At 44.6% G+C, this 23208-nt stretch overlaps 1 protein-coding gene across 1 annotated transcript in view; it reads left to right on the forward strand.

The window, feature by feature from the left end:
- Positions 1 to 23208, forward strand: part of LOC140740438 (hydrocephalus-inducing protein-like) — a 579330-nt gene that overhangs the window by 339690 nt on the left and 216432 nt on the right. The window contains exons 40-45 of the mRNA XM_073069569.1: positions 4551 to 4719; positions 9592 to 9830; positions 11789 to 11879; positions 14931 to 15135; positions 21163 to 21398; positions 22837 to 22988. Of these exons, the coding sequence (XP_072925670.1) occupies positions 4551 to 4719; positions 9592 to 9830; positions 11789 to 11879; positions 14931 to 15135; positions 21163 to 21398; positions 22837 to 22988 (1092 nt within the window). The remainder of the gene's footprint in view (positions 1 to 4550; positions 4720 to 9591; positions 9831 to 11788; positions 11880 to 14930; positions 15136 to 21162; positions 21399 to 22836; positions 22989 to 23208) is intronic.

Consider the following 23208-nt stretch of genomic DNA (forward strand, 5'->3'; position numbering starts at 1 on the left):
CTTGAGCCCCCTGTCCCAGTGTTCACTCTCCCCTCATCCTCCCTGTCCCAGTGTCCACTCTCCCTTGAGCCCCCTGTCCCAGTGTTCACTCTCCCCTGAGCTCCCCTGTCCCAGTGTCCACTCTCCCCTCATCCTCCCTGCCCCAGTGTCCACTCTCCCTTGAGCCCCCTGCCCCAGTGTCCACTCTCCCTTGAGCCCCCTGTCCCAGTGTTCACTCTCCCCTCATCCTCCCTGTCCCAGTGTCCACTCTCCCTTGAGCCCCCTGTCCCAGTGTTCACTCTCCCCTGAGCCCCCTGCCCCAGTGTCCACTCTCCCTTGAGCCCCCTGTCCCAGTGTTCACTCTCCCCTCATCCTCCCTGTCCCAGTGTCCACTCTCCCTTGAGCCCCTGTCCCAGTGTTCACTCTCCCCTGAGCCCCCTGTCCCTGTGTCCACTCTCCCTTGAGCCCACTGTCCCAGTGTCCACTCTCCCCTGAGCCCCCCTGTCCCAGTGTTCACTCTCCCCTGAGCTCCCCTGTCCCAGTGTCCACTCTCCCCTCATCCTCCCTGCCCCAGTGTCCACTCTCCCTTGAGCCCCCGTCCCAGTGTTCACTCTCCCTTGAGCCCCCTGTCCCAGTATTCACTCTCCCCTGAGCCCCCCTGTCCCAGTCCACTCTCCCCTCATCCTCCCTGCCCCAGTGTCCACTCTCCCTTGAGCCCCCGGTCCCAGTGTCCACTCTCCCCTGAGCCCCGTCCCAGTGACCACTCCCCCCTGAGCCCCCTGTCCCAGTGTCCACTCACCCCTGAGCCCGTCTGTCCCAGTTTCCACTCTCCCCTGAGCCCCCGTCCCAGTGTCCACTCTCCCCTCATCCTCCCTGTCCCAGTGTCCACTCTCCCCTGAGCCCCTCTGTCCCAGTGTCCACTCTCCCCTGATCCCGTCTGTCCCCCTGTCCCAGTGTCCACTCTCTCCTGAGCCCCTCTGTCCCAGTGTCCACTCTCCCCCAAGCCCCTCTGTCCAAGTGTTCACTGTCCCCTGAGCCCGTGTCCCAGTGTCCACTTTCCCCTGAGCCCGTCTGTCCCCCTGTCCCAGTCCACTCTCTCCTGAGCCCCTCTGTCCCAGTGTCCACTCTCCCCCGAGCCCCTCTGTCCCAGTGTCCACTCTCTCCTGAGCCCCTCTGTCCCAGTGTCCACTCTCTCCTGAGCCCCTCTGTCCCAGTGTCCCAGTGTCCACTCTCCCCTCATCCTCCCTGTCCCAGTGTCCACTCTCCCCTGAGCCCCTCTGTCCCCTATCCCAGCGTCCACTCTCCCCTGTCCCACTGTCGTAGTGTCCACTGCCCCCTGAGGCCCTCTGTCCCCCTTTCCCATTGTCCACTCTCCCCCAAGCCCCTCTGTCCCAATGTCCACTCTCCACTGAGCCCTTCTGCCCTCCTGTCCCTGTGTCCACCTCCCCTGAGCCCCTGTCCCTGTGTCCCCTCTCTCCTGAGCCCCTTTGTCCCCTGTCCCAGTATTCACTCTCTTTGAGCCCTCCTGTCTGTGCCCATTCTCCCCTGAGCCCCCCTGTCCCTGTGTCCACTCTCTCCTGAGCCCCTCTGTCCCCTGTCCCAGTGTCCATTCTGCCTTATTCCTGCACCCAAGCCCTCTGATCCCCACCAGTCCCAGTGCCCACACATCCGAGATCTTGACTGTCCCAGGCCTTACACTCCCCAGATCCCACTAGTCCAAGGCCCACAATCCCCTGATCCCCATCAGTCCCAGTGCCCACACATCCGAGATCCTGACTGTCCCAGGCCTTACACTCCCCAGATCCCACTAGTCCAAGGCCCACAATCCCCTGATCCCCATCAGTCCCAGTGCCCACATTTCCCTGAAACCTAATTTTCTGCAGCTATGAGGTAGCAGCTCTAGTGGTGCCATTCCTTGTGTATTACAGTAAACTCAAGACAGTATAGACACAGTGTACTTATTCTGTCCTCACAGAATAAATTGTCCCAGCCCAGCGATCAATGCGTTGAATCGCTTTGTACTCCTCCTTCCATATGGAGAACAGACTTAATATTCCAGGTGCAGTCTCACCAGAACCCATTGTAATTATACATTAGTGCAGGGAAGTATTTGGCCATGCACGTTGGAAGAAGGAATATAGATACACACTATTTTCTAAGTTACGAAATTCAGAGCTGCAAAGGAACATTAGGAATCTTAGTGCAGGATTTCCAAAAGTTAACAAGCAGGTTGAGTCGGTAGTAAGAAAGGCAAATGCAATATTAGCATTCATTTCCAGAACAATATATTATAAACACAAGGATGTAATTCCAAGGCTTCAGAAGGCATTGGTCAGCTTGCTTTGGGGGATTGTGAGCAGTTTTAGGTTCCCTATCTGAGAAAAGATGTGCTGGCATTGGAGAAGGTCCATAGCACGTTTACAAGAATAAGCCCAGGAATGAAGGGGTTAATGTATGAGGAGGATTTGATGGCTCTGGGCCTGTACTCAATAGAATGAGCGGCAAACCTTACTGAGAACATCAAATATTGAAAGCCCTAGATAGAGTGGGCATGGAGAGAATGTTTCCTATAATGTGAGAATCTAGCATCAGAGTAGAAGAAGATCCCTTTAGGACGGAGATGAGGAAGATTTCTTTTTAACCAGAATGTGGTGAATCTGTGCAATTCATTGCCAGAGATGATTGTGGAAGCCAATTCATTAGGTATATAGATAGATAGATAGATAGATAGATAGATAGATACTTTATTCATCCCCATGGGGAAATTCAACTTTTTTTCCAATGTCCCATACACTTGTTGTAGCAAAACTAATTACATACAATACTTAACTCAGTAAAAAAATATGATATGCATCTAAATCACTATCTCAAAAAGCATTAATAATAGCTTTTAAAAAGTTCTTAAGTCCTGGCGGTAGAATTGTAAAGCCTAATGGCATTGGGGAGTATTGACCTCTTCATCCTGTCTGAGGAGCATTGCATCGATAGTAACCTGTCGCTGAAACTGCTTCTCTGTCTCTGGATGGTGCTATGTAGAGGATGTTCAGAGTTATCCATAATTGACCGTAGCCTACTCAGCGCCCTTCGCTCAGCTACCGATGTTAAACTCTCCAGTACTGCCCACGACAGAGCCCGCCTTCCTTACCAGCTTATTAAGACGTGAGGTGTCCCTCTTCTTAATGCTTCCTCCCCAACACGCCACCACAAAGAAGAGGGCGCTCTCCACAACTGACCTATAGAACATCTTCAGCATCTCACTACAGACATTGAATGACGCCAACCTTCTTAGGAAGTACAGTCGACTCTGTGCCTTCCTGCACAAGGCATCTGTGTTGGCAGTCCAGTCTAGCTTCTCGTCTAACTGTACTCCCAGATACTTGTATATTTGAAGCAGAGGTTGATGGTTCTTAATTAGTAAAGGTTACAGGCAGGAGAATAGGGGTGAAAAGGAAAATAAATTAGCCATGATTGAATGCCTTAGTTCAGCTCCTATGTCTTATTGTCTAATTAACCAAAATGATTGGATCTGAAATTGACTTTGAAGTATGTGTAATTTGCCATGTCACAGGATGAGGCGCTGTTCATTGTGTTAATGTTGATCTTCATTCAGACACACAGAAAGGGACAAGAAGCTGGAAACTTTGAGTATCTCCCTTGCACACTGAATGGAGATATTCTGCAAAGTGACTACCCAAATTACATTTGGCATTAACTGAAAAAATGTGCTAGCAAATGAGTTCATCAGAAAGGTCATTTAGTAAGAAGGAGAAAATGTGGGGTGTGTCATAGAAACATTGAAAACCTATAGCACAATACAGGCCCTTTGGCCCACAAAGTTGTGCCGAACATGTCCCTACCTTAGAACTACTTAGGCTTTACCCATAGCCCTCTATTTTTCTAAGCTCCATGTAGCTATCCAGGAGTCTCTTAAAGACCTTATCGTATCCGCCTCCACCACTGTTGCTGGCAGCCCATTCCATGTGCTCACCACTCTCTGCATAATAAACTTATCCCTGACATCTCCTCTGTACCTGCTCCCCAACACCTTAAACCTGTGTCCTCTTGTAGCAACCATTTCAGCCCTTGGAAAAAGCCTCTGACTATCCACACGATCAATGCCCCTCATTATCTTGTACACCTCTATCAGATCACCTCTCATCCTCCGTCGCTCCAAGGAGAAAAGGCCAAGTTCGCTCAACCTGTTCTCATAAGGCATGCTCCCCAATCCAGGTAACATCCTTGTAAATCTCCTCTACACCTTTTCTATGGCTTCCACATCCTTCTTGTAGTGAGGTGACCAGAACTGAGCACAGTACTCCAAGAGGGGTCTGACCAGGGTAGCTGCAACATTACCTCTCATGATTGATAGCATGGAAGGTGCTGTGGAAAACGATAACTATTGATGCAGATGGATATGGCAGAGGAAAAGTGCCTCCAAACAGCTGAAAGGATCATTAAGCCGCTGTGTCCACTGGTAGCATTCCTATGGATTCCAAGGATTCTGTTGCACTCGCATCAGGTCTTGACATTTACTTTTTCATGCCATAATAGTCATGCTTTTTCTTTTGCAGATTTCATCTACAACCGACAAAATGTGACATGCCAGATCTGAATTCCCTGTTCAGTATTCAGCCAATAAAAGGCTCTCTGTCTCCCAATGATCGTGCCAGTCACATCTACATCAACTTCCACAGCAACGTCAGCACTGAGATCAAGGATGAGCCCGTTCTTCGCTGCCAGGTAAGATCAAAGTGCTTTTTTTCCCCGGTAATTCCCATTTGTTTAAGACCACAAGATAAGGAGCAGAATTAGGCCATTTGGCCCATCGAGTCTGCTCCTATCATGGCTGATTTATTCATCCTCTCAACCCCCTTCTCCCCATAACCTTTGACACATTTACTTATCAAGAACATATAAACTCTGCTATAAATATGCCCAGTGATTCAGCCTCCACAGCGAATTCCAGATTCACCATCCTATCTTTGAGGAAATAAAAGGACATCCCTCTATTCTGAGGCTGTACCCTCTGTTCGTCGACATCCCCAATATAGGAAACATTCTCTCACGTCCATTTTAGTTAGGAATCGCCCCGCATTCTTCAAATTTCCAGAGCCATCAAACGCTCCTCATACATTAACCCTTTCATTCCCAGAATCATTCTCATGAGCTTCTTCTGGACTCCCTGTAATGCAAGCATATCTTTTCATTGATAACAAGCCTAAAGCTGCTCACAATACTCCACGTGTGGTCTGACCAATGCCTTCAACCTTGCTTTTATATTGTGTTCCTCTCAAAATGAATGCTAACATTGCATTTGTCTTCCTTATAACCAACTAACCTGAAAGTTAACTTCATGGAATCCTACATGAGGACACCAAAGTGCCTGTGCACCCTGTGCTTTGTGCACTGTTGGGGCAGGAATGACCTAACAGAGGAAAGTCACAGGGGATGGGTCTCCGGCACTGAGTCTGTCTCTGTGACTCAGAAGGGAAGGTGGCGAGCTGTTTTGATAGGGAATTTGTTATTTAGGGGAGCGGATGGGGGTTCCGTGGGCAATATTAAGATTCCCAGTTGGTATGTTGCCTCCCAAGTGCCAGGTTGTGGGACATCTTGGATTGAGTCCTCAGTATTCTTAAGTGGGAGGGTGAATAGCCAGAGGTTGTGGTCCATGTGGATACCAGTCATGGATAGGATGAGTGAGGAGGTGCTGTATAGGGATTTCAGGGAGTTAGATGCTAAGTTAAAGGGCAGGACCGCCTGCGTTATGATCTCAGGATTGCTACCCATGGCACATGCTAATGAGGCCATAACCGGGAAGATTATACAGTTTAATTCATGACTAAGGAGTTGGTGTAGGAGGGAGGGTATAAGATTTTTGGATCATTGGGCTCTCTTCCAGGGAAGGCGGAACCTGTACAGAAAGAATGGTTTGCACCTGAACTGCAAGGAGACTAATATCCTAGCGGGCCAGTTTGTTAATGCTGCACAGTGGGGTTTAAATTAGAATTACGGGGCGATGGGAACCAGAGTGCCAAAACAGTTTGTGGAGAGGTTGTGGAGGCAGGTGTTGGTAAGAGTCAAAGTCCGGAATCAGAAGGTTGAGCATAGTGCGACTAGTCACCTGAGCTGTGTACAGTATATTTCAATGCAAGATGAACTCAGGGCATGAATCAACACCTGGAATTACGATGGACTGGCAGCTCAATATTCCGGGTTCAAGTGGTTTAGGTGTAACAGAGTGGGAGGGATTAAAGGAGGAAGGAGTCTGAAGAACTCAACTAGTGGAGCATTATAGTGGAACTGACAAATGAGTGAAGTATGACCACGTCAAAGGGCTAAATTACAGATCACCTAACAATCTGGGGATTTAGAGGAACAAAATTGTAAAGGGATTTTAGACTGTTGCAAGAAATATAAGTTATTATAGTAGGTGACTTTAATATTCCTCATATTGACTATGAATCCCATACTGTAAAAGGACCAGATGGATAGAGTTTGTCAAATGTGTTCAGGATAGCTTCCTTCATCAGTACTTAGAAATCTCAACAAGTGAGCGTATAATACTGGATTTGCTTTTAGGGAATGAATCAGGGTAGATGACAAATTTGTGTAGGGGAACACTTTGTATCCAGTGACCACAATGGTATTAGTTTCAAAGTAAATATGCAAAAAGATAGGTTTGGTCTGAGAAAGGTCATTTGTATCAGAAATGATCTGGCAAGTGTAGATTGGGACAGGCTGTTTCCTGGCAAAGGTGTACTTGGAAAGTGGGAGTCCTTCAAAAACAAAATTTTGAGAATACAAAGCTTGTATGTACTTGTCAAAATAAAAGGTAAAGATAACAAGTGTAGGAAACTTTGGCTACAAGAGACATTGAGGCCCTCAGGAAGAGAAAAAAAGAGGTGCATAGCAGATACAGGCAAGTAGGAACAAATGAGGTGCTTATGGCATTCAAGAAATGCTAGAGAACACTTAAAAAAGAAATCAGGAAGGCTAAAAGAAGGTATGAAGTTGCTGCAGCTGACAAGGTGAAGGAGAATACCAAGGGGGTCTACAGGTATGTTAATAGACAATAGACAATAGGTGCAGAAGTAGACCATTCGGCCCTTCGAGCCTGCACTGCCATTTTGAGATCATGGCTGATCAACTACTATCAATACCCGGTTCCTGCCTTGTCCCCATATCCCTTGATTCTCCTATCCATAAGATACCTATCTAGCTCCTTCTTGAAAGCATCCAGAGAATTGACCTCCACTACCTTCCGAGGCAGTGCATTCCAGAACCCCACAACTCTCTGGGAGAAGAAGTTCTTCCTTTAACTCTGTCCTAAATGACCTACCCCTTATTCTCAAACCATGCCCTCTGGTACTGGACTCTCCCAGCATCTGGAACATATTTCCTGCCTCTATCTTGTCCAATCCCTTAATAATCTTATATGTTTCAATCAGATCCCCTCTCAATCTCCTTAATTCCAGCGTGTACAAGCCCAGTCTCTCTAACCTCTCTGCGTAAGACAGTCCAGACATCCCAGGAATTAACCTCGTGAATCTACGCTGCACTTCCTCAACAGCCAGGATGTCCTTCCTTAACCCTGGAGACCAAAACTGTACACAATACTCCAGGTGTGGTCTCACCAGGGCTCTGTACAAATGCAAGAGGATTTCCTTGCTCTTGTACTCAATTCCCTTTGTAATAAAGGCCAACATTCCATTAGCCTTCTTCACTGCCTGCTGCACTTGCTCATTCACCTTCAGTGACTGATGAACAAGGACTCCTAGATCTCTTTGTATTTCTCCCTTACCTAACTCTACACCATTCAGATAATAATCTGCCTTCCTGTTCTTACTCCCAAAGTGGATAACCTCACACTTATTCACATTAAACGTCATCTGCCAAGTATCTGCCCACTCACCCAGCCTATCCAAGTCACCCTGAATTCTCCTAACATCCTCATCACATGTCACACTGCCACCCAGCTTAGTATCATCAGCAAACTTGCTGATGTTATTCTCAATGCCTTCATCCAAATCATTGACGTAAATTGTAAACAGCTGTGGTCCCAATACCGAGCCCTGTGGCACCCCACTAGTCACCACCTGCCATTCCGAGAAACACCCATTCACCGCTACCCTTTGCTTTCTATCTGCCAACCAGTTTTCTATCCATGTCAATGTCTCCCCCCCGATGCCCTGAGCTTTGATTTTACCCACCAATCTCCTATGTGGGACCTTATCAAATGCCTTCTGAAAATCGAGGTACACTACATCCACTGGATCTCCCCCGTCTAACTTCCTGGTTACATCCTCAGAAAACTCCAACAGATTAGTCAAGCATGATTTACCCTTGGTAAATCCATGCTGGCTCGGCCCAATCCTATCACTGCTATCTAGATATACCGTTATTTCATCCTTAATAATAGACTCTAGCATCTTCCCCACCACCAATGTCAGGCTGACAGGTCGATAGTTCTCTGTTTTCTCCCTCCCTCCTTTCTTAAAAAGTGGGATAACATTAGCCATTCTCCAATCCTCAGGAACTGATCCTGAATCTAAGTGTGAAAGGTGAGAAGTTTAAGGGGACATGAGAGGAAACCTCTTCACATAGAGGGTTGTGAGACTGTGGAATAAGCTGCTGGCACAAGTGGTACATGTGAGATTGATTTCAACATTTAAGGGAAGTTTGGATAGGTACATAGATAGTAGGGATATGGAGGGCTACGGTCCGGATGTAGGTTGATGGGAGTAGGCAGTTTAAATGGTTTCGGCATGGACTAGATGAGGCAAAGCGTCTTTTCTGTGCTCTTCTTCTGTGACTCTGTGACCTCTGATTTCTGAATTTTCTTCCTGTTTAGAAAATAATCTACGCCTTTATTCCTTAAACCAAAGTGAAAGACCATACACTTCCCTGCACTATATTTCATCTGCCACTTCTTTTACCTTTCTCCTAATGTATCTAAGTCCTTCTGCAGACTCCCTACTTCCTCAACATTGCCTGTTGCTCCACCTATCTTTGTATCATCTGCAAACATGGCCGAAAAGCCATCAATTCCATCACCCAAATCATTGACATATAACACGAAATAAAGCAGTCCCAACACTGACCCCTGCAGAACACCACTAGTCATCGGCAGCCAATCAGAAAAGGCCCCCTTTATTCCCATGCTTTACCCGTTGACAGTCAGCCAATCTTCCATCCATTCTAGTACCTTTCTATAACACCAGCCTTATGCACAGAACCTTGTCAAAGGCCTTCCTGAAAGTCCAAGTAAACAGCGTCCTTTAACTCTCCTTTGTCTATCTTGCCTGTACTTTCCTCAAAGTAATCCAACAGATTTGTCAGGCAAGATTTCCCCTCAAGGAAACCATGCTGACTTTGGCATATTTTATCCTGTGCTTCTAAGTACCCTGAAACCTCATCCTTAATAATGGACTCTACTAATCATAAAACAACTTTAACTGTTGTATTTCTGAGAATTTCTGTGCTCGCTCCACTTCCCAATCAGACAGGTGTCTCAGTAACTGACAGCAGTCCATTTGGATTGATAGATACAGTAACCTATAAGACTAATGAGAAATGAACCATTTGTGAGTCATTTTCTCTTTATGAGCACAGGTGATTGAACCCACCCTGGGTGAAGGAGGAGAGATCATTGCCAGTATTCCAGTGAAAATCTCCATCCATGCTGTCTTCAGTACCTACCAGATCCTACCTGCCAGAGAGGTTAACTTTGGCACAGTGCTGGTGGGTGGCCGCAGAAGCCGGACCTTCATACTTGAGAACACTGGAGAATTTGACTTCAAATACTTTATCTTCAAAATGCCTGCCATGCCATCACATCAGTCAAAGAAGAAGTAAGCAATGTTTCTACAAGTGATTCTCAGAGTGGAACTGGGTGAACGTACTAGCAGCTTCATCAAGCACTTCTCTGTACTGTTTTTCGAACTCCAGTTCACCTCCACTCGTGAGGTGTCACAACTGAGGATCCTGGCTGAGATTCTCTAATCATCCACTAGTGATTCCTATGTCCCAAAATTGGCAAAGAGAACTGGACCTTGGTTCAGTTTCTGTCACGTTTTCAGATGCAATTATCAGTTTTACCTGACCATTTCTGGATGAAATCACACCTACTGTGAACAAAGAAGTTCAAACTGCTGAGGAAATTCAGTGGGTGAGGCAGCATCCATGGAGTCAGTGGGATGGCTGATGTTTCCGGTTGAGATTGCATCAGAACTGAGAGTACGGAGAGTAAACACAAAGTACACTGCAGATGCTGTGGTCAGAGCAACACGTACAAACAAGCTGGAGGAACTCAGCAGGTCGGGCAGCATCCGTTGACTGCTCCTGCTCGATCCGCTGAGTTCATCCGGCTTGTTAGTGCAGAGAGGAGATGGCTAGTTTAAAGAGGTGAGAGAGGAGTGAAACAGGTTGGATGCCTGCGAGGTGAGGGATGAACGGCAGGTGGAATCAAGTTGAGGTGGGAGCTATGAGGGCGGAGTGTGCAGACAAAGGTTGGGTGGTGATTTGTGGAACCAGATAACATTCAGGATGCTGAGCAGATGGAGCCAGTATGGGGTTTAAGAAGGGAAGTTAAGTGGCAGGAAGGTGATAGGAACTGGATGGGAGTGAATAGGATGTGTCGGCCAGGGCAGAAGAAACCCAGATACAGTTGGTAATTCTCTGCACGCTCGATCCTAATGCACCTGGTCCTTGTCCACTTAATGACAGTATTACACATACACCACCCATTTCCTTTATCAACACAAGAAAGGTATATATTAGATAGAATTGGACAAAACAAACACAGTTAAGGCAAGAAAACCAGAGTCTGGTGTGGTGTAAAGTGGTTGCAAGTAATCATTATGTTACTATCCTGAAGAGGTAATTAGGGTTCTTCTGGTTGGTTCAAGCTCAGGGTGGGTGTAGGGGGGTTTGTCCACACTGCTGGTCATTTGCCTTAACCAGCACTGGCTGGAAGAATGGATTCCTCTACTTCCCTGATCCTTATGTTCACTGTCCACAGGCCCAATATGTACAAATTGTTCCTCATGCTTGACAAAATACACCTGATGGCCCAAGAGCCTTGCGCGAAACAGGAGCTGAGTTTAACTATCACCCCTGGAGTGAACTCTGCTCTTTCTAATGGGGTGAACTTGTGACCAGTAGTTCCTAGCAATGTACATGATGTTATGCAAAGAGCACTTGGTCAATGCTTTAATTCCAGTGTAGGAAGAACTCTGCCACCTTCATCAATGTAACACTTCTCCGGGTCCCACAACAACCATCCCACTGCTTCAGAGTGTAAAACAAGCTCATCTCAATGTCAGTAGGAGCATTAGCTTATTCCAACCAGCTTCCCAAAACCGCCTGAACCGCATAAGCCATTGCCCAAGCCTTTAACTGTTTACAGTGCATTCCTGGTGCTGAGAGAAAGAACATCTGCTCAATTTATTTACTCATCATAACAACTGCAGAGAACATACAGCATTAAAACAAGAGTCAGTCATGTCCATGCCAGGATTTGTGCTGCTGCCCAATAACAACAGTTCAGAGGCTTGGGAAGAGAACTGGGGATGGTGTTAGGAGAGTAATAATGTCATAGAGCTTGAGAAGCACAGGTGGTGGAATCAACTTCTAAAGTTATGTGCAGAAGGAACAAATAGAAGTAAAATTGCTGAGCCAAGAGTAAACAGCAGCAAAGTAAAACTAAATGGTATTATCAGAACAGGCCTGAACTCAACGGAGAATTATTTACAATAATGTTTGGATGTGTGGTATGGTGCAAACCTGTTTTCACTTTTTTGGGTTACAGTATCAGTGTCTTAAAGTTTGGAAAGGCCAACGACAGATCAAGCTCAGTGCGATCCAACATAATGCCGAAACAGAAAGAACAAACAGCTCAGGTGAGTCAGTGCCCAGTGTCGAGACAGAAAGAAAACAGCTCAGGTGAGTCAGTGCCCAGTGTCGAGACAGAAAGAACAAACAGCTCAGGTGAGTCAGTGCCCAGTGTCGAGACAGAAAGAACAAACAGCTCAGGTGAGTCAGTACCCAGTGTCGAGACAGAAAGAACAAACAGCTTAGGTGAGTCAGTGCCCAGTGTCGAGACAGAAAGAACAAACAGCTCAGGTGAGTCAGTGCCCAGTGTCGAGACAGAAAGAACAAACAGCTCAGGTGAGTCAGTGCCCAGTGTCGAGACAGAAAGAACAAACAGCTCAGGTGAGTCAGTGCCCAGTGTCGAGACAGAAAGAACAAACAGCTCAGGTGAGTCAGTGCCCAGTGTCGAGACAGAAAGAACAAACAGCTCAGGTGAGTCAGTGCCCAGTGTCGAGACAGAAAGAACAAACAGCTCAGGTGAGTCAGTGCTCAGTGTCGAGACAGAAAGAACAAACAGCTCAGGTGAGTCAGTGCTCTGTGTAGACAGAAAGAACAAACAGCACAGGTGAGTCAGTGCCCAGTGTCGAGACAGAAAGAACAAACAGCTCAGGTGAGTCAGTGCCCAGTGTCGAGACAGAAAGATCAAACAGCTCAGGTGAGTCAGTGCTCAGTGTCGAGACAGAAAGATCAAACAGCTCAGGTGAGTCAGTGCCCAGTGTCGAGACAGAAAGAACAAACAGCTCAGGTGAGTCAGTGCTCAGTGTCGAGACAGAAAGATCAAACAGCTCAGGTGAGTCAGTGCTCAGTGTCGAGACAGAAAGAACAAACAGCTCAGGTGAGTCAGTGCTCTGTGTAGACAGAAAGAACAAACAGCACAGGTGAGTCAGTGCCCAGTGTCGAGACAGAAAGAACAAACAGCTCAGGTGAGTCAGTGCCCAGTGTCGAGACAGAAAGATCAAACAGCTCAGGTGAGTCAGTGCTCAGTGTCGAGACAGAAAGAACAAACAGCTCAGGTGAGTCAGTGCTCTGTGTAGACAGAAAGAACAAACAGCACAGGTGAGTCAGTGCCCAGTGTCGAGACAGAAAGAACAAACAGCTCAGGTGAGTCAGTGCCCAGTGTCGAGACAGAAAGAACAAACAGCTCAGGTGAGTCAGTGCCCAGTGTCGAGACAGAAAGAACAAACAGCTCAGGTGAGTCAGTGCCCAGTGTCGAGACAGAAAGATCAAACAGCTCAGGTGAGTCAGTGCCAGTGTCGAGACAGAAAGAACAAACAGCTCAGGTGAGTCAGTGCCCAGTGTCGAGACAGAAAGAACAAACAGCTCAGGTGAGTCAGTGCCCAGTGTCGAGACAGAAAGATCAAACAGCTCAGGTGAGTCAGTGCCCAGTGTCGAGACAGAAAGAACAAACAGCTCAGGTGAGTCAGTGCCCAGTGTCGAGACAGAAAGAACAAACAGCTCAGGTGAGTCAGTGCTCTGTGTAGACAGAAAGATCAAACAGCTCAGGTGAGTCAGTGCCCAGTGTCGAGACAGAAAGAACAAATAGCTCAGGTGAGTCAGTGCCCAGTGTCGAGACAGAAAGATCAAACAGCTCAGGTGAGTCAGTGCCCAGTGTCGAGACAGAAAGAACAAACAGCTCAGGTGAGTCAGTGCCCAGTGTCGAGACAGAAAGATCAAACAGCTCAGGTGAGTCAGTGCCCAGTGTCGAGACAGAAAGAACAAACAGCTCAGGTGAGTCAGTGCCCAGTGTCGAGACAGAAAGATCAAACAGCTCAGGTGAGTCAGTGCCCAGTGTCGAGACAGAAAGAACAAACAGCTCAGGTGAGTCAGTGCCCAGTGTCGAGACAGAAAGATCAAACAGCTCAGGTGAGTCAGTGCCCAGTGTCGAGACAGAAAGATCAAACAGCTCAGGTGAGTCAGTGCCCAGTGTCAGTTTTCATGGTTCCTATGCTTTCTGAATTTCTCAATGAGTTTACCATGGGGAACACCTCATGCCATATACACCACATCCATCACTCTACCTTCTTTAATTTGTTTTGTCACTGCCTCAAAAAAGTCAGTCAGACTCGTGAGGCATGACCTGTCCCTCATAAAGCCATTTTAATCAGACTATGCTTCTTCAAATGCTCATAAATCCTGTCTCTAAGAATCCTCTGTTTTATGACAGATTAAGCAGAATATGCTGACCTCAGATGAAGCGAATGAGAAATGAAATGTGAGATGGGGTAGCTATGAGAATGTTGCTGAACTCAGCCATCAAAGGAGGATTCAGGTGTTTGTTCAGGACTGTTTCTACTCCCCAAGGGTTGTGAATCTTTTGGATTCTTTACCCCAGAGGGATAGGGATGTTAAGTCATTAAGTACATTCAGGGCAGAAATGAATGAATTTTTGTAAAAGAAATATGCCAGGAAAAAGGATAAAGATCAGATCAGCCATAATATTATTGAATGGTGGAATAGAGTGCACCCTACTCCGGCTCTTATTACTAATGTTCTTATACCTACACGGTCCACCACCTTCAGCTGTAAAAGTGTTACTTACACTTCTGTTCACTCGCTCCACATGGCAACACGTCACCATTCTTTCACTGACAGTGAGTGAAATTCCTCGACCTCCTAAGCCGTTGTGATTGTACCTTCATCTGCACCAGTTTAAGTCGCAGAGTCACACAGTATGGAAACAGGTCTTTCAGCCCAACTCATCTACGCCAAACAAATTGCCTTTCAGAGCTAGTGCTATTTGCTTGAGACTGGGCCATATCCCTCTAAACTTTCCTCTCCACCTACTTCTTTAAAGCATCACAATTGTACCCGCATCTACCACCACATCTGGCAACATTCCATATACTGAATACATCCTCTGGCAGCTTGTTCCATATAGCCACCACCCTCTGTGTGAGAAACTTCTCCCTCATGTTACCATTAAAGCTTTACTCTCTCGCCTTAAGCTTACAACTCAGCATGGGCTCAAATTTAGAGAAATGGCATGAAAACAAGGATGCACATATCCTTGAGTTGAACAGTTTGAACATTGTTGTGAGGCAGTTGTGTGCTTTATTCTCAGTTTCTGTTTTTCCTTCCAGGCACGTTTGACTATTGGAATGTTCACTGTCTTCCCTGGTTATGGTGTGGTGTCTCCTAGAGCCCAGCAGACCATCACAGTGGAATGCTCTGGAGATCAGATTGGGAAGCATGAAGAGCTCTTGAGTATTGATGTTATTGACCGGGATCCAAAAGACAATCCCTCTGGTATTCCTTACTGGTTGGTCATCGAATGCTGTGCACCAAGTACGTTCAGACACGGCAAAGCTCAGCTACAAACTATAATATTTTACATTTGTGGGGAAGCAAATGAAATTAAGTATTTAAGTCTATAAAGAGATATCGTGACAGATTCTCAAAAGGTTAAAAATAATCACAGTACAAATAAAGTGTTCCAGCTACAGTGAAAGGGCAGTGTGATAGACAATATGGTGCAAGGTCACAATGAGGAAGATTGTGAGGTCAAGAGTTCATCAATAGTCTGATAACAGCGGGATAGAAGCTGTCCTTGAACCAGGTGGTACACACTTTCAGAATTCTATATCTTCTACCTGATTGGAGAGGGGTGAAGAGAGAATGCCTAAGATTGGTAGGGTGTTTCATTATGCTGACTACTTCACTGGGACAGCGAGAAGTGTAGAGACAGGAGACAGGCTATTGAGATGTAATGTAATGTACTGTGTCCACAATTTTCATATCTTCTAAGCAGTGTCTTGGAGAAAGAAGGAGATTGAGAGGTGTTGGGAGAAAATTTGAGAGCTTAGATCTTAAATAGCTGAGAGCATAGAACCCGTGGTCAATGCAGAAAGTTGGCACCCACAGAGATCTAGGTCTGAAGCCAGCATAGTCTATGAAGTACGAAGCTTCCTACCCTCGCCCAATGAACGCTGTTGGTACTAGTCCACCATCTGCAAGGCTTATGTCAGGAGTGTGAAGGAACATTCTCCACTTAATTGGATTAGTGCAGCTTCAACAAGAAGCTTGAACTGTACAGTTCAACACAGTACAAAACATAGCAGCTCTTTTGCTAGAGCATTCCATTCACAATCATTCAGTCCAGCAGAGACACACAGTGGCAGCAGTTTGTTCCATCTACAGGATCCTCAGCAACTTCCAAACCCTCCGTCTTTATCAGCAAAGAGAACAAGGGCAGTAAAAGCATGGGAGCACCACTACACTACAAGAATAGATTTAATAAGGTAAGCCACTATAGGAAGTTGGATTTTACAGTATCCAGGGAAAGATAGCTGATGGTTCACACTTGGCCTGATGGAAAGAAGCTGAGGGCGATGGTGGAAGTTTGTTTCTTGGATTGGTAGCCCATGACTAGTGGTGTTCCTCAGGGTTTGGTGTTGAGCCCAGTGCCGTTTGTTGCCTGTATCAATAAATTTGATGGTAGCCCATGACTAGTGGTGTTCCTCAGGGTTTGGTGTTGAGCCCAGTGCCGTTTGTTGCCTGTATCAATAAATTTGATGGTAGCCCATGACTAGTGGTGTTCCTCAGGGTTTGGTGTTGAGCCCAGTGCCGTTTGTTGCCTGTATCAATAAATTTGATGAGCACATACAAGACATAGTTAACAGATTTCCTGATGACTGTAAAATGAAATGGTGCTAGAAAGTTTGTGAACCCTGTAGAATTTTCTCTGTTTCTGCATAAACGTAGAAACATAGAAACATAGAAAATAGGTGCAGGAGTAGGCCATTCGGCCCTTTGAGCCTGCACCACCATTCAGTATGATCATGGCTGATCATTCAACTCAGAACCCTGTACCTGCTTTCTCTCCATACCCCCTGATCCCTTTAGCCACAAGGGCCATACCTAACTTCCTCTTAAATATAGACAATGACCTGAAAGGTAATCAGATCTTCACGCGTCCTAAAACTTAAGATAAAGAGAACTCAGATAAATAAATAACATAAAAGAATTATACTTGTTTATTTATTTATCGAGAAAAATGATCCAATGTTACATGTATTTTCAGAAAATGAATGTGAACCTTTGCTTTCAGTAACTGGTGTGACCTGTTGTATAGCAGTAACTTCAACCAAACGTTTCTGGTAACTGTTAATCAGTCCTGCACATTGACTTGAAAAATTTTAGGCCATTCCTCCTTACAAAACTGCTACAGCTCTGGGATGTTGATGGGCTTCCTTGCATGAACTGCTTGCTTCAGATCCTTCCTTCTACAGGATTAATGTAAGGACTTTGGCTCAGCTATTCCAAAACACAGATTTTCTTATTTTTAAACCATTCAGTTATTGATTTACTCTTGTCTTTGGGATCATTGTCTTGTTGCATTATCCAACTTCTATTAAGGTTAAGGTGATGGACTGCTACCCTGACATCCTCCTCTAAAATGTCTTGATACAATGTTGAATTCAATATTCCTTCAATGATTGCAAGCTTTCCAGGTCCTGAGGCAGCAACGCAGCCCAAACCATGATGCTCCTTCCACCATGCTTCACTGTTGGGATGAGGTTTTGGTGTTGGTGTGCAGTGCCCTTTTTCCTCCAGATATAGCAATGTGCATCTCTGCCAAAATGTTCAACTTTTGTCTCATCTGTCCACAGAATGCTGTCCCAGAAGCACTATAGAACATCCAGGTGGCCTTTTACAAACTTGAGATGAGCAACAATGTTTTTTTGAATTTTTTTAATGTTTCCTTCCATGAGCACCATTCTTGTTCAGTGTTTTTCTTATAGTGGGCACATGTCTAACAAGTTTTAGGGATTTCTGCATGTCTTTTGCTATTACCCATTGGTTCTTTTTCACCTCCTTCAGCACTGCACGTTGTGCTCTTGGTGTCATCTTTGCAGGACGCCCACTCCCAGGGAGAGTAGCAACAGTACTGAGTTTTCTCCATTTGTGGACAATTTCTCTTACTGATGAGCACCCAGGTCTTTAGAAATGCTTCTGTAGCCTTTTCCAGCTTCATGCATCTCTACAATTCTTTTTCTAAGGTGTCTGAAAGTTGTTTTGATTGAGGCATGATGGCATAAACAGATCTTTCTTGAGAAGAGCAGGTTCTGTCAGTAAACTGACTTTGTGTTTTTTTTTTATAGGGTAGGGTACCTCTACAACCCACACCTCCAATCTCATCACATTGTTTGGAACATCTGACTCCAAATAGCTTTTGTAGAAGGCATTACCCCAGAGGTTCACATACTTTTCCCAACAAATACATGTATTATTGGGTCATTTTTCTCATCAAAGAAATGAACAAGTGTAATATTTAAATTATTTATTTAATTGAGTTCTTTTTATCTAGTTTTACAGTTTATGTGAAGATCTGATCACATTTTGGGTCATATTTATGCAGAAATAGAGAACATTCTACACGTTCAAAAAACTTTCTAGCACCACTCTAGGTGGATGTCAGTGACAGTGAAGATGGTTATTGGGTTTTACAAAAGGACTTTGATCAATTGGGTAAGTGAGCCAAGGAATGGCCAATGGAGTTTAATTTGAGGTGTTGCATTTTGGGAAGACAAATGAGAGTAGGATTTTCACAATTAATGGCAAGGCGCTGAGGAGCATTATAGAACAAACAGACCGAGGAGTACAAGAATATGCTTAACTGGAAGTCGAATCACATTTAGACGGAGTGATGAAGAAGGCTTTAGGCACTCTGGTTTTCATCAGTTAGGATATTGATATAGGGGTTGGCATGTTTTGTTGCAATTGTACAATATGTTGGTGCGGCCTTCTTTGGAATATTGTGTTCACTTTTGGTCACCCTGCTACAGGAAAGTTGCCATTAAACTGGAAAGAGTATAGAGAAGATTTAGAAGGATGTTGCCACGTCTAGAGGGACTGAGTTATAGAGAGAGGCTGAGCAAGTTGGGACTTTTTTTCCACAGGTCAAGATCTGAATTCTGATGTCCATTGAGGTTGTGGCTAGACTTAGATTTTTTTTGGTTAGGTTAGGGTTTAGGGGCAGGGATGAGTGGGAGTTAGAGGCAGTAAATGAAGACATTGGTCAGAGTCCAGGTAGGAACGCTCCGCAGTTGGAGGCCAGTAATCCCAGAATGTAGGGTCAACATAAACTGAGGACAAAACCCAGTGATCCCCAGAGTCAAGCACCATGGTTGGCAGGCTCTGTGGACAAAGGGCTGGTGACCCCTAGGTCAGTGAGTCCCAGGGTTGGAGGTCTGTGTGGGTAAGAGGCTCGAGGGCCAGTGATTTCCCCCCTCACCCATGTTGTGAGTACCAGGATCCTCTTTCATTTCCAATCTGGAGGCCTAGGCCAGGGGTTCAAAGTTCTAGTGTCAATATCAGAGGCTGAACCCAAAGGTCGAAGGCCGAAGTCGGTGACTCTGGAAGTTGATGGTCAAAGCGCCTGGATCATTCTTATGTCTGGAAGGACATGTTGGAGGCACAATGTCTGGGTCCAAGGACTGGGGTTGGATGCCCAGAGGTGACATATCCTGGGGTTAGAGATCTGGCTGTAGGTGTGACTGTATGAGTGGGATTTTGTTAAGTTGGTGAGGTTGTTGTTGTTTATATTGCTTATATTGTTCTGCTGAAAATTGCAAGAATACAATGTTGATACTGGAATATTTGGTGACATTTGTGGGCTACCCCCAGTATATCCAGGCATTGTGTTGGCTTTTAACACAAACAAAGCATTTCACTATATGTTTCAATGCACGTGTGATAAATTAATGAAAGAATCTGAGAATGAGTGGTGATTTCTAGATGTGTTGGAAATGATGAGGCACAGTCTTTTAAATTAATTTAAATTTTGATTTAAATCAAAATCTAAAGGGCACAAGTTTAATGTGAGAGGGCAGAGATTTAATAGGAATTTGAACAATTTTGTCATTCAGAGGGCAGTCAAGTATGGAATGGAATGAGCTGCCAGGGGATGCAATTGAGGCTGGTACATTAACCACATATAAAAGGTATTTAGGCAGGTACCTGGATAGAAAAGGTTTTGAGGGATGTGGCCAAATGTGGGAAAATGGGACTAACTTAGGTGGTAGTCTTGATCCATGTGCACCAATTGGTCAAAGGGGCGGCTTCCATGTTGCATGACTCTGTGACACCTGGAAGTTCTCAACGCCACAAACCAACCTGATGAAAAGTATATTGCTGTTCCTTCGCCATTGCTGGAGCTCCCTACCTAACAACATTGTGGGAATAGCACACCTCATGGATAGCAGTGGTTCAAGATGCCAGACTACTATCACTTTCGCAAAGGAAACTAGGGTGGGCAATCAAAACTGGCTCAGCCTTTAAATGAATAAGAACACACCGCTGTTTGGGTTCTCTGCCGAGGATAGGAATGCTGCAATTCCTGTATATAACATGCTCAATGCCCTGGAATGTAGTAGTGATTATGTAAGATTAGATTGCACCATTTCTATCACTTTGCTTTCTGCTGGATCAGTGTCTTGAAATTAGAAAGCCAGTTAGAATGTTGGCTTCAATTTAAAGTAGCTGGAACAGCTCTGAACACTACTTTTAGATAAAACTCTGGTTAGATTGTGTTTTGAGTTCAGTTGAAGGCCTTTGAGGAAATGCAGAATCATTTTAAAAGAGTTTTAAAAGATTAATTAATGAGGACAAATAACAGTCAAGCCTTACAGAATCATAAAATAATACCTCATAGAGGAACATCATTATGCTCAAACATTTTTGCTTACAAGGCCATTTCCTGTTTGGAGCAGAGATCCCAGGCTAAGGATGATGCAGAGGATCCATCTATTTGACAAACTAATAGTAACTTGTCACTATTTAATTGAAGCCTAGGCTGTGTAGTCTCTTCCTCTTCCTCCATCCATTCCTGTTCCCCTTCTATACATCTTTGCACCACTATCTTCATTCCTTTGCTTCTCCGCTTTCTCCCTGGCTCTGTCAGGCAGAACGTTTCTCTCTCTACTTTGTGTTGAATTTTCAAACATTCTGCAAATACCTGGTGGTTACGTTCATAATAGAAATGAAGTTTGGCCATAATATAACTTTTATTTGCTGTTCTACTGAAGATAGAAAGGTTGAATTTCCTTGGGCGTTCTGCCATGTCATTCATATCAGTTGAATAAATTCTGGCTGAAGAGGCGGTTGTGAGATGGATAAACCCTAGGAAAGTTCAATCTTGCAACCACAGAAATATCTGCTGAGAAAAAGATATTCATCTTGAACAATACACACATTAGGTTTAAGCTCTCCAGTCCTGAGGAGACATAGTATCCCATGTAATTAATTCTATGCAAGAGCCTTTCTGCGGAAACTTACTTCACCGTGACCTAATCAGTTGTATTTCTTATCTAGGTATTGTGGTGGATGATATTCATTCCATCTTTGAGGAGCATTTTATTTGTCAGAACATCAATCTCCACCAGTGCTTACAGATTGTGGAGACCAGTGGAATCTATGTAGAGGATGAGAAGAAATTCCTCTTTCATAATGTACATATTGGCGATCAGGCTGAAGCCCGCTTCAAGATTATCAATGTGGGCAAAGTATCTGCTGATGTGGTGGTGTCTGTCAAGCCAGTTTCTAATAAGGTAAAAAAGATCATAATTTAACAAAATAATATTGTACACGTTCATTCATAGACTGGTTCACCTTTCCTGCTCCGAGCTGCACTGTCCTTTAGGCAGAAAACAATTAGAATGTGGTGCACCGATCATTACATGGACTGGTTGGGGGGGAAAGCAGATGTGTTTTCCCCATCCATGTGAGTTTTAGAGAGAGTAAATTCGGAATGTGCTGACAGAGTGGAATAAAAATGGTAATAGTTTATGGTATCCAATGGTAGGGACATCAAAAATAAAAGGCCACAGTTTTAACAGGTGAGAAAGTTGTTTTAATGCAGAGCTGAGTCATAACCTTTTACAGCCAGTGGTTAATATATGGAACATGCTGCCAGATGAGGTGGTGAAACCAGACAGAAAAGTACGAGATTTTTGTCATGTGCACAAGTACGGTGAGGTACCAGTATAATCAATAGCTTGCTTGCAGCAGCTCCACGGGCAGACAACACACAGAATATAATATATACATAAATTAAGCAAGACTTTAAAGGGAATAAGAAAAATTGACTGCAAAAACAAGACCTTAATTCAAACTGAAGTTTCAGTCAGAGAAAAGTCTGGTGTTCCATCAAAATTCCATCATATTCATTGCTGAGGTAGGGTTAGCAGTGTGCAGGTTTGTTCAAGAATGGTTATAAGAAAGAAACTGAATTTAGTGGAGCATCTGGAGAGTATGACAGCCAGTCTGTTTAGTAGGGAAGTTGTATTTGTACAATGTTGGTGAGACCTGTCTCGAATATGGTTACAGTGTTATTCTCCCTGTTGAAGGAAAGATGTGTTTGAAGCAGGTTTGGATCAGTTTAGTAGGCTTACATTTGAAATAATTGGTTTGTTTTATGAAGAAGCGTTGGATAGGAAAGGTTTCTAGCCACAGTGGTTGAGAATGCTGAGAGGGGACGATCAAAAAAATATAAGATTGTGAGGGACCTTGACGATGTGAATGTGCAAAGGGTGATTCTTCCTGCAGGAGAATTCAGAGTTGTTTAAAATTAAAGGACCACTCATTTAGACAGAGATGAGCTTTTTTTTTTCTCTCTGATAGTTGTGAGCCCTTGGATATTTTTAAGTCAGACATCGCTAGTTGTATGGTAATGTAGAGAGTGAAAGATTACTGCAGGTAGATGGAAATCAGAGGTAAGGTCACAATAAGATCAGCTGTGATCTTATTAAACAAGGATCAAATAGCTTGTTCCTAATGAGAATATGCCTAATTTGTAAGTTTGTACACAGCCTATGCCTAGACCATGTGAGCTTCTGAACCCAGTCTGTTGCGTTCTCTAGCCAGGGTTTATTTTCCTCAGTGAATATTGTCTAATTTGTGACACTAAGGTTTAGAATTGCAACAAGATAGCTGAAATTTACAATTGATTAATTTGAAGTCCAATGCTTTCCTGCTTTTGTTTTCCAGATCACAGCCCGCATTGTTGACATATTTGATGTGGAGCCAACCCGGATGAACGTCCCCAGTTATGGTCATAAATTTGTAACCATCAGGTTCAGCCCTCAGACAATGCAGAATTACCACTGCATATTCGAAGCCGTGGTGGAAGCAGCTGCTGGGTATGCCGCTGGTCCATAGGAATCACATCATCACCTAGCAGTGAGACCTACACAGATCGCTAGAGTTGCAGCACATTGACTTGGCCACAAATAGCAGAATGGACTGAGATTAATTTAAAGAGAAATATAAAAATAGGAGGGAATGTTAAATTTATATTGGCAACATTTACAATACACAAAAATCCTTCACAACTTGGTAAAGTTTTTCATGTCTCTACTT

The sequence above is a fragment of the Hemitrygon akajei genome, chromosome 17 (genome assembly GCF_048418815.1).
Source record: "Hemitrygon akajei chromosome 17, sHemAka1.3, whole genome shotgun sequence".
Lineage (NCBI taxonomy): Eukaryota > Metazoa > Chordata > Chondrichthyes > Myliobatiformes > Dasyatidae > Hemitrygon > Hemitrygon akajei.